This window comes from Typopeltis vanoorti, chromosome 15 (genome assembly GCF_054136105.1).
Source record: "Typopeltis vanoorti isolate ZY-2024b chromosome 15, IOZ_Tvanoo_1.0, whole genome shotgun sequence".
In the NCBI taxonomy this organism is placed as follows: domain Eukaryota; kingdom Metazoa; phylum Arthropoda; class Arachnida; order Uropygi; family Thelyphonidae; genus Typopeltis; species Typopeltis vanoorti.
Genome location: NC_143563.1, coordinates 119,554,886 through 119,567,277, shown reverse-complemented (window position 1 = coordinate 119,567,277; position 12,392 = coordinate 119,554,886). Strand labels below are relative to the sequence as shown.

The 12,392-nt window shown below is 35.0% G+C and overlaps 1 protein-coding gene across 4 annotated transcripts in view; it reads left to right on the top strand.

The window, feature by feature from the left end:
- LOC150099104 (transducin beta-like protein 3) overlaps positions 1-12,392 on the top strand; it is a 470,278-nt gene that overhangs the window by 304,928 nt on the left and 152,958 nt on the right. For all 4 annotated transcript variants that reach the window (XM_090405846.1, XM_090405845.1, XM_090405844.1 and 1 more), the window contains exon 17: positions 3,307-3,365. In XM_090405846.1, the coding sequence (XP_090261972.1) occupies positions 3,307-3,365 (59 nt within the window). The remainder of the gene's footprint in view (positions 1-3,306; positions 3,366-12,392) is intronic.

The following is a 12,392-nucleotide window of genomic DNA, read 5'->3' as shown; positions in this document are numbered from 1 at the left end:
CTAAATTAGCTGTGTTCAAACCAATTTTAACTTATGGATCTGAGAGCTGGGTCAGAAGTAAAACACTTGACCAAAGACTAGAGACCGCAGATATGAGAGTCCTGAGAAAGATTAGAGGCGTGAACAGATGGCATCAATGGCAATATCATATTAAAAACGAGGATATTAGGAAAGAACTTGGCATTGTCAGCATCCAGGAATGCGTTAGCAGAGCTAATCTCAGATGGTATGGTCACTTAAATAGAATGGGCGAGGAAAGATTAGCAAAACAAGTGTTCTCTGCCAGATTGGCAGCAAAACGACCCAGAGGAAGACCAAGATATAGGTGGATTGATACGGTACAAAGTGCCTTAGACGATAGAAATATAAGATCTGATAATGTTGGAGTGATGACAAGTAACAGGCTGATTTGGAGGAAAATTGTAGATAGGAAATTAATAATGATGTAATTTTTTTTTTCATGTAGTACTATCATATCCCGTACACCCCTTGAGGGTACATGGCAAGAATTTGATGATGATGATGATGATGACTTTTTTGTTGACTTTTTTTTTTTTTTTTTGCTATCACATTAAGCACAATTAATTTTGTTTTGTTTTTTCTCTCTCCTCCCCAATCTCTTCGTATAAACAAACACATTTTTTTTGTTGCTGTTGAGTATTCTGCTTTTATAAAAGTACCATGTCACTTCAAACTGAAAAACCAAACTTCATCTCAAACTAGTTTTTCATTTTGCTTCAATGCATTTATCATGCTGATTTCGTTTTTACAAATGGTTTGCATAATTAATGACAATAATATAATGCATTAATTATGTAGTGCACAGTTAACTGCATGTATGTATACCTGTTAAGCCAAGTAATTCCAAATGAAAGTTACTTTGGCAAACAAATCAATGTTTATCCATCCTAAGTTATTTTGTCAACTTATATTACATATATAAGTAAAGTGGATATTAAATCCAGCATTATTTCAAAGCTGAATGTAGAAACTGTGAAAGTTTTGTACAAAAATTTGATTAGAGAGCTTATGGGAATACACTCGCTTGCATTCACGTGTTGCCCTAGCACAGACCACTTAGAAGACATGAGCACTTTTCCAAGCATCCATATTCACCTTCTGTTGATCTATTTTGATAAGGTTTCATTGGCCTCACAGCTGCTTCAAACTGGCTGGTTCTCCTTAGAGACCAGGCAGAAACCTCAAGAGAGCAAAAACTCTTGTTCAATACCAAGAAACTTGAAATATCAGAGAGATGAATTAGAACTTGTTGTAATATAGTGAAATATTATTTCAAGAAAATATATTCTCCTCATAGACATTCTAAACCTGAGAGGGAGGGAAGATACACAAGAAAATAATCCAGCCACCATTACACAGGAAACTGGATCCCAAGAAAAACTTTGTGAATGCATTTAGAGAAAAAATATTGGTATTCTAGTCCCTACCTAAATAATTTCTATAAACTTCAGAATTTAAACTTAGGTAAGTCACACTCATTGGATCTCAAATTATGGAATGTTTTGAATAATAAAGAATAGGAAAACTCTTTCACTAAAGTGCAAATAAAAGCAAAAATCATTCATGCATGGTTGATCAAGTAATAAGAAATTACTACAAGATACCCAATGAATGAATTCGATTTGGGTATCTTGTAGTAATTTTCTCCTTAATTTTGTGCATTGTGACAAAATCACGTTCTTCATTTTCCAGAGACTCATCGTGGGAGACCCAAATTAACCAATTTACACACAAATCCTATCATACCTCTCCTTGAATCCATTCACCAATGGGGAACTCACAACCAGTTCTGACAATTCATTCCACTCACACACCACTCTCCATACAAAAATCTGGTCTGCACACCCCTCCTAACCACTCTCTTACACAACTTCCATGGATGGCCCCTAGTAATCTGAACTATTTGTCATATCAACTAAACTTTGTAATCCACAAACCTTCAACCTATCGTTGTAGGAAGTATTCCACAGACCTGTTGCCATCTTGTTGACTCATTTCTGAATCCTCTCTACAACCTACTAGTGTCCAAGAAACCCAAGTGACCAAATTTGTGCACAGTAGTTAATCAAGATCCAAATTATAGCTTACGAAAAGGGATAACTTCCTTATCTTTACTTGTTAATGTGCTTTTCAACATTCAAGTGATTTGTTGATATTCGTTGACTAAGATATAGGTGGATTGATACAGTGAAGTGTTCCTTGGAAGACAGAAATATAAGATCTGATAATGTTGGAGTCTTGGCATGTAACAGATTGATTTGAAAGAAAATTGTAGATAGGAAGTTAGTGGAGATGTAAGTTTTTCATGTAATAGTATCATATCCTGTACACTCCTTGCAGGTACATGTCAGGAATTTGATGATGACAATGATGAAGTGAGATGTTGAGCTATTTTACCAACTTTTGCATTATACCCTCTGAACTTCGACTCTTTGTCCACCATTATCCTCAAGTCCCTAGCCTCATCAATTTCTTGCTGTCCAATACCATCAATAGGACACCATATGCAACCTTTTCAACCTGAAGTGCATAACTTTACATTTTGCAACATTAAATTGACATTCATTAACCTTTGCCCACAATGTCAATTTATTTAAATCATCCTGCACGATATCTACATCACCTTTATCAACTATTGCTCTCCCCAGTTTTGCATTATCAGCAAACACCTGAATATCTACTCTTAAATCTTTTCTTGTGTCATTGATATATCCTATTCTAGCTCTTGGGATCATCTGTAATGCTTCATATTTTACTTTAAGTTGGAGGAGAGGAAAATGAATTAAGTTGATTTTCTATTTTTTACACACATCTCTTAACTGCTTTGAATGGATAGGGTAATAGGTTATGTAGATTGATTTATGCCTTTCAGGAAAAGAAATGGGATTGTATCCCATATCATCCATTCCTGTTTCCTTTGCTGTGCAGAGAAATATATACTGTTCATTTCAAGTTCCTTATATAGATATTTATATCATGAATAAGTTATGTGGGCTTTGTTTTTAGAAATATAAATATATAATAATTCATTTAGAACTGTAAGCTAAGGAAATTTGAAGAATAAAAAGAAAATCTAAACTCTCCAAGACTATTTAATCAATGTTTTTAGCAGCTAACTTTTTATTGGGACTGTGTAAGAGAATAACTAAACTAATTTTCATTGCCTGAAAATAATTTATCATTTAAACAAATGCTCTTTGTTAAATTGTTTTTCTCATATGCTTTCTTCTTTTCTTTTTTTTCCCCTTTCTTTTCCTACCTCCCCATTTCTCTCTCTTTTTCTAGGATGTAACTGAAGAGGAAAATACAAAAGCTCTTGCACAGGAGGAACACCTCATGATTCAGTATGTTTCTTTAATATTTCTTTTCAAATTTTTTTAAAACTCTTACTGCTAATTCTATATATATAAATTTGATATCATCAATATAATATAGCAGATGCTTATATTCTTAAGGGATAGGGGGCCAAAAACACCTCCTCAACACATCTTCACATAACTTTCTTGGATGAGCTCTGGTTCTTGGTTCTTTTCTCACCCTACTTTTTTGTTGTTGTTATAATCCTCATTATATTAATTCAATTACTCGAATATCACCTGTCATATCACCTCTTTTTCTCACTCTCTGACAACTGCATTTTAAGTTCGTGTGTTTAGGGTTAATTGCTGGTCTAGACCTATACTAAAATTTAATGAAATGAATATAGCACAATTAAGGGTCAAAGCCATAGTTCCACTGTTACTTATGGGAGGGCTGAAAAAAAAAAACTTGAAAGTTACTACCGTATATTGTTTATTTTATTTATACCTATCATAATTGTTACAAAAAAGGTAATAAAAAGTAAGTGAATTTAATTTGATGCATGACATTGCATTGATTTGACAATTGTTTTGATATTTTGTTCGAGTTTTGTAGTAGCCAACTGCAAAATTGATTCTAAATTTTCATTTTTCAAGCGGTTCCTATTTTTCAATTTGTTAATATTCATGACTGAAAAAGTTTGTTCACAAATATATGTTGAGCCAAAGAGGCTTGCACATTTTAATGCATTATCTAGCAACCATTTATAATTGTTTTTATCGACACAATGATAGAAGTTTAATAAATTGCGTTTGTTAAATTTATTTCGCAGGCTCTCATCGTTTTGAATGTCGATGAGTTCCAGCGGTGCTAATTCGGATGCATTTTCAGGCAAAATGGCAAAAGGATTGCTAAATAAATCTAGCAACGGTTTCACTTTTTTTAAAATCAGAAAACCGATCCTTGAAGGCTGATATCAAGTTATCAATCTTTTCAACATACACAGTTTTGCAGTTGACATTGAGTTCAGTTGGATTTGAAATAGATTTAACTTGCACTGAAAAGACAAAATGTGGCCGTAAAGTTGAGTAACCAATTGATCTTTGCCCTGAAGTCGCATATTTAATGTATTTAAATTATTAGTAATGTCAACCAGAAAGGCTAAGTCACATAACCAATCCGGATTATTTATGTCAGGGACGTTTTTGTTTTTTTCAGTCATAAAGATTTCAATTGAATCAATTAAATTTAGGAACCGCTCCAATGTTTGTCCACGACTTAGCCACCTCACTTCTGTGTAAAAAATTAAGTCACCATATTCACTTTCAATGTCTTCAAGAAACTTTTTAAATTGTCGGTGATTAAGGCCACGAGATTTTATAAAAATTAATCGTTGAAACCACAACTTTCATGACATGTTCAAATCCAAGTTTCTTAGGGCAAGCTCTCCTGGTGGATTATACAGTGGAATTGTATCAACTCATCGTCGTGCGTCCCAAATGCTGTTTCGATAATGTTACCAATCCAGAATTAGTTCCTATCATGGAAGGAGCTCCGTCAGTCGTGATACTTGATAATTTTGTCAGATCTAAATCAATTTTGGAACACTGTTCCAAAAGCCCAGTGAACATGTCATTACCTTTCATTTGATCTGACAGTGAACTTATTCCAATCAGCTCCTTACTTACCTCAAACTCTTACGTTATTCCACCTGCAAATATTAACAACTGGGCTGTGGAAGTAATGTCAGTTGATTCACCAACAGCTAATGAAAAATAGGCAAATTTCTTTGAATAAGATGTTAATTGGTCCTTTACATTTTCCGACATTGCAGTAATTCTTCTTTGCGCAGTCATCCTGTTTAACTGAATTTTCTTAACATTTTTGGCTGATTCAGGACAAATTTTTTTTAGCAGCTATCTCAAGGCAATCTATAATCTCCATCTGTAAATGGTTGGCAACTTTTTGCTATAAGGCGAGATATTTCAAAACTTATTTCTGTTGCGATTTCCGAATCTTGAATAGGTTTTGTAAACATCACTTGCTGACCTGTCAATTCTTGTTTCAAAAATGAAATCTTTTCTTTACGTAGTTCTTCGGGTAGATTTGAAAATGTAGAATGCAGAATTTCATAGTGTCTCCTTATATTGTATTCTTTTGGTATGGCTACAGCACTTTTGCAAATTAAGCACACGATAATATTAAACTACTGCACAAAACCATATTTTTCGGTCCAGCTATCCTGAAACTGCCATTTTTCATCCTGTAGTTTGCATTTCCTACTTGGTCCTGCTTTATCGATTGTAGAATTTATTTTTTACGGTTTCCTAGGGGTGATTATTAATTGTAGCAACCGCACCTACAAAAACAAAATACTCATATGACAAATAGACGAATTATAAAATTTGTTAACATTATTACTAACCGATTACGTAAGTAGACAGGCAATCATGACGTCACAGCTACTTTGCTTTGCACATGTACCATTTTTAAAAATTGCCTATTGTGTAACTTGTTAGAGTTAAAATAATACACGGTGAGGTGGGCCGCATGCAGCCCGCGATCTGTGCATCCCTACTTTAAAAGAATGCGGAGAACCAATCAGGGCTTCTGACCTAATGTCCACTCCTCACCTTCTCGTGATGCACTCTGTTGGGTATCTACCTAGGTACTGAATGAACAAGGATGGGCTGGCAATTTGGGATTTAGCCGACCCAATTGTATTCTTATTGGCTTAAACCAATATACAAAATAATGGTACAACATGACAAAATTTCATGCGTCTGGGGCATCGTCCGGTTAAACAAGGTCCCTGTTGTTTTTGCCAGGGAACCAGGACAAACAGCGAAAAGTCAGCTACTGGAACAAATCTGAAAACACACCCAACTCAATATCACCAGAGTTAAAGATTGGTACTATCAACAAGCTGATATTACAATGGTAATATCAGCTTGTGCTCTTAGAGAATACAGAGACAAATGTAAGAAAGCGAAACACTATGTAAAACTAGCTAAACAAAAGTCATGGGAGGACTTTGGCAAGAACATAGAAAATAAATATGACAGGCTTAAGCCTGTGTCGGGAATCTGAAGATAATGGAGGTGTGCATCCTTGTCTTATACTTGATTTGATATCAATCCATCTTCCTGTGTTTCTGTCAGTTCTAACTACTGACGTACAACTTAAATACAGATTAGATATTGCTCTCATATAACTGTAGGGTTTGAAAAGCTTCTCTCCAGGCACTTTTTCATACCTTTTCCAGATTTAAAAAAGTTGATCTGTGTTATATTTCCATGATTTCTCAACTATACAGCTTAAAATCGCATCTTGACAACTTCTATTTTGCCCTGAATCTAGCTTGTTGTTCTCCAAGTTTCTTTTCCCCAATTTTTCTTTCTGTCTTCTCAAGTATGCTCAGTATGGAAATTCCTCTATAATCCTCACATTCTGTTGTATTTATTTTTTTTTTATAGATGGGAACTATGAGAGAAATACACCAATCATCTGGAATTTGACCTTCTGACTTTCATACTTGAGTAGTTTTGTTCGAATATCATCTGATCTTGCTGCCTTTCTCATTTCATGCTTTTTATGTTTTTTTTTTCTACCTCAAGTATTATTTGCTTTTCTTTTTTTTTTATTTATCTGAAACATGAAAGTCAGTAGAGCCTATAGCAAACATATGCCATGGGAGGGCATATGTTTGCTATAGGGTCAGGAATACAGTAATTTGTTGATATTCTTCTTGAATTGTTGAAGATTGTAGTCCTTTGGAAATTCCTCATGAGAGAGACTGTTCCACAGAATTGAGGTGGAAGAATGAAAGATGACTGGGAGTAGCATGTTTGGTGAGTATGCAGTTTGATTGTAAAAGGATGCTTAGCAGCTGTAGTATGAGTTCCTGTAGATCTAGCAGAATTATGAGGCATAGTGGATGCTAGTTCTGCTGAAGAGTATCTTTGGAAATATCTGTAGAAGAGACTGTGCAGAATTTGATCTTCTATTGGATAGTAGTGAAGAGAGTCTGTAAGAGAAGAGTCATTTATCAACCAGACTGCCCTTTTCTGGACAGCATCAAGAATTTTTCAGGATGGCTTAGGTGCACTACCCCATACACGAGAGAAGAATTCCAGTTTTTTTCGGATTTACAAAGTAACTGTTTGACAGAGAAGTACCATTTTGACTGGATAAAAATGTATGGAAGCATATATACTATAGAAGTCAGATAATTATGCCAGGAAAGATTTAGAGTGCAAGCTAGTCGAAGAATGGAAATTGAATGTTTAGCTAAGCATTACCAAAAGTAAGTGGAGAATATATACTTTTTACAACAAAACAAGCAATATTGTGTTTTGGAATCAGCGAAGTTGATTAGGTTGTTTTTACCCCAGTCTAGGGTAAAATATGTGAAGATTAGTGTTCAATAATTAACTACTAATTAATAACTAATAATTACTAATTGAATCTGATTTGTGTGTCCATGCCATGAATAAAACTAACAAAAATATTCTTTAAAACATGTTAATACATATAACCACAAGGGATGTGCAGGATTAGTATTGCAAATTTTACTATATTCTGTAATGACAATGGAAATAAAAAAAAAGAAAGAAAGAAAGAAATGCTGAAATTACAACACACTTCCAAGTTCATATGAATACTCGTGCTCCAGTAACCATACTTGTATTCCATTTTATGTGTGATACATCAGTAAGATATTCTAGCAGAACTATTCATCCTGCTTGCCAGTTCTGAAAAAAAAATCTTCCTTTGATTTCAGACTTTTTGAAATCAGAGTTTTCAGGAAAGAAGTCAGAGGGAGAATGAAGGAAATGAATCTTCAGTGGCATCTGGGTATCTTGTAGTAATTTCTTATTACTTGATCAACCATGCATGAGGGATTTTCATGCTTCTAGTTGCACTTTAGTGAAAGAATTTTCCTATTCATTATTTAAAACATCCCATAATTCGAGATCCAATGAATGTAACTTACCTAAGTTTAAATTCTGAAGTTTATAGAAATCGTTTGGTTAGAGACTAGAATTCCAATATTTTTTTTCTAAATGCATTCACAAAGTTTTTCATGGGATTCAGTTTCCTGTGTAATGGTAGCTGGATTATTTTCTTGTGTATCTTCTCTCCCTCTCTGGTTTAGAGGGAGAGAATGTCTGTGAGGAGAATATGTTTTCTTGAAATAATCAGCTGTTGTATTTTCCAGTTGAATATACCACACATAGAAAAGTTGCATAAAAGAACAAAACTAATAATAATGGTAGGAGCCTTTTATATATAAGACTCCACTCATAAAAAGTTTTAAATCTATATTAGTACCCAGGTGGGCTAGGAATTTTTTTAATCATTAATTTTCTGTTTTTATTTATTTTTACAGAATCTAGAAACTCTCCTCAAGAAACCAAAGAAATAACTTTTTCAAGCTACTTCAGCTTTCCAAGGATGAGAAGTAGCCATGTCACACAGGATGACAAATTAATCTAGCGCATAATGATAATTATAAACATTGCTGCCTACTGGGGGATTGGAACATGCAGCCTGTTGTTTAGAGGGTGGGTAGGTAAACCACCCAGCCAGCTAGCCTGGCAATATCCTGTTCACATGGACTAATCACTACTAATGCCATGTTCTAGTATAAAGATGCACACTAATTCATATGTGGAGAAGACAAGTGACATAACAGAAATATTTGTTATTGTTGATAACTATATCTTCAGTGACAAAATTCATTTTCAATCATAACAGGCAAACAAATTCACATGGAGAAGACAAGAAATAAGAAAATCTCATTGACTATGTTATTGTTTATAGGTAAATCTTTACACTAGTGCAGGATGCAAGGATATAAATGAAATTTGAAACTGGATGTAACCTTTAGTTTAGATCAGGATAACAATATAAATTTCATATTGAAAAATGTGTACAAACAGTTTCAAAAGCACCATTGATAAAAGTTGATCAGTTTTCAGAGTTTTTCATGTTCAGCTGTTACATGAAAGGTTTGTTGATCAGGGTATAGTATGTTAGTACCATGCAAGGGTAGTGAGTTGGGAAAGGAGTGTTGGATGGTAGCTGTACATATTTCAATGGATTTAGGGGAATAGAGGAAAATTATTAATGTTTGTTCATATAAACATATATCATAGAAGTATTTATAGAAGATGCATATTACAGAAACCAAATATCTGCATGAAAGTGAATGGAGAGAGTTGGCAAGAGAGGGGTCATTAATCAGTCTAATTGCCCTCTTTTGTAATGAGTCAAATATTTTAAGGATGAACTTAGAAATACATCTTAAACAGTAGAGCAATATTCAGTAGTTGAGTGAATTTGTAAAAAGTTGATAGCTGCTGAGAGGAGAGCACTTCTGATTTGATTTCCCTCCTGGCAAAAGTACATTGGTATATTGAGCATTTGGAATGATTGGAAGGCATTTACCTCGATCAGTTACAGAAGCAGTAGAGGAAAAGTATGAAGCCAGAAGATTGGCTTTTTTTGTGGGTGATGATGAAATAGCCATTTGGATGCAACAGGTGAGAGAAGTATCAGGCAGGAATTATAATCAGTTGCTTTGGCAAGTGGTCAAAAGGCTTTCCTACTTTCTGCTCTTACATAGTCTGGAATTAATAAAGTTTTTTTTTGTGAAAGGATTGAGAGTTACTTTCCTTACTGTTGTTTTGGACCTGGATATAAGCAATGAAGGAAGATAAAGTGCTTGATGAAAGCCACTTGTAGTATTCTAGATTTGTTTTGATTTGTGTAGCCTTTTTTGGCAGCCAGGAAGAATTATTTCATTTATACACTTGGTGCATATGTTTGGGTTGGAAGACCAAAAGCAACCGTCCAACCAAATGAGATATAGAGGGCTACAAAAGTCATCCCACTTGGCATTGTTGTAATGCCAGACTACTCGTGATTGAGAATGGCTTTGTTAGCATTGTTCCACAGGAGAGAAGATAAGTACTTGATTATGGTCGCAGTTACTCAGGGAACATACAGTATTCAGAGTGTACATGGAAAGATCACTAGTCAGGAACAAATCTAGGGTATTTGGCAAGTGGTTATTTGGAGTTCTGGTAGGGCATGTGAACAAATTATGTAAGGTAAATTTCTTGGCATCTCTGCCTGCTTGGTCTGTATAATTTGAAGAAGAGTGCAAGTTGGTGTTGTGAACATTAAAATCTCCTGGAAGATAATTTCACTGTTAGGAAAATGGGACTGGAGAAAATCACATTTATGGCGAGGAAGCTAAAGAGTTCAGAGTGGTTTGTTATATTTGGAGGGCAATAGAGACAGAAAATGGATTTGACTTGGTGTTGAAGGGAGATTTTCAGTCAAAGAAGGTCAAAGTCAAAGGCAGTTCTAGGATGGATGCTCTCTGGCATAGTATATGTGTTGTATCAGAGTAAATATATTCACAAATGCCATGGGGGTGAAAGGAGTTGAAGAGTCTGTAATCAGGAAAGCCAAGATAAGTGATTCTTGGGACAGGGAGAATATTGATATTTGGGTTTTTGAAAGGAAAAGTAAGTGGGCTTTTGCAGATTGGAGATGGTAGTGAACACTATTGAAATTAAAGGTGAGACCATATATATTTGTGAAGTGAATTTGGAAGGCTCTGTGGATTTGTTGTTCACTGCATAGTCATGCATGTTTCCTATGCAGTATCTGTACACTCATTTCCATGGTGTCTAATAGTACTTGATTTCCACAGCAGCTTTGATCCAAATGTTGTCACCAATTTTCCTTTAGTTGTTTTTGTGGTTGGCATTCTTGTTCTCCCTGAGTGAAAGATAAGTTGGATTGAGTTTGTGTGTGTGATTGAGGACAAGTGCCTTTGAACTTGTTTACCACCACTAGTAAATTTTATGTGTATACCACTGTGTTATGGTTCACTTTCAAGAGGCACAGGTAGTTTCTTCTCTCTCTCTCTCTCACTCTTTTTTGTATCTGAACCGGTGACACGTAATGATTTTTCTAGGATCGAAGTTGCATGCTCCCAGTAACTAAATGATACTATTTTGTGGTGACTTGTCAGTTTCTGTTTGAAAATTGAGAATATCAGCATTGAAAGTTTTATTCTTGGTGTGAGTTCAGTCATGTACTGTTGATGTGATCAGATCGCAGAGTTTGATGTTTTGGAATAGGGTATATTTACATTGAGGCACCGATCAGCAAGTAATTTGAGCTTGGTTTTTAGTTTTTATTTCCAGTAGAAACTTACATCAATAGTGTTGAACCTTTGCCCAAGGCTGTCATTGCATTTTCTCAAGTTTAGTAGCTGCTTTACTGGAGAGAGGCACAGAGAAGAGATAATCTTTGCACAATCATGAAGCAAGCAGCAACAGAAATCACACATAGTATCTCTTTCTGTGTCAGAGATGTCTGCTCTACAACTGTAGCACTTTATATGTTTCAGTTCATGAACTCAGGATATTTCATTTGGCAAGGAAAATTCTACATACAGATAGAGGGGCCAGCCTTGGGTTTTCCACCACTGGCCAACTCCTTAATGAAGACCTTGGAAGAAAAAGCATTAAACTCTGCCCCACGTAAACCACTGTCTGGCCATGTTACATATATGATGTGTTCTGAATAAGGCCTCGATGCACTCCACAATTTCTTAACACTTCTAAAAAGTTAACATCACAGGATCCATTTTACCTTAGAAAAGGAAAACAACAACTGTCTCCCATTCCTAGCCACTGATTGCATACTACCCTGATGGCTCCCTGGCATTCTTTGTTTATAGAAAACCTGCACATATAGGTAGAGAAGTGATGTGAAGGTATTAGCTTCTATATACAAGTTGCCCAGTCCTGAAAATACTTCAGGCACAAACTTTGTTTGCTTACACTTGGATAAAGGATTAAACCAAGAATATAATTTCTTGCCATATTTAATTTATAGATATATTCATCATCAGCCACACCATCCCTCCTTCCAACAAAATGGGATTATAAAAAGCCTATATAACAGGGCAAAATTAATTGGTTCTGATAACAGTGTCCTAGCTACTGAATTTCACTATATCTAGAACGCTTTCTTTGCTAAAG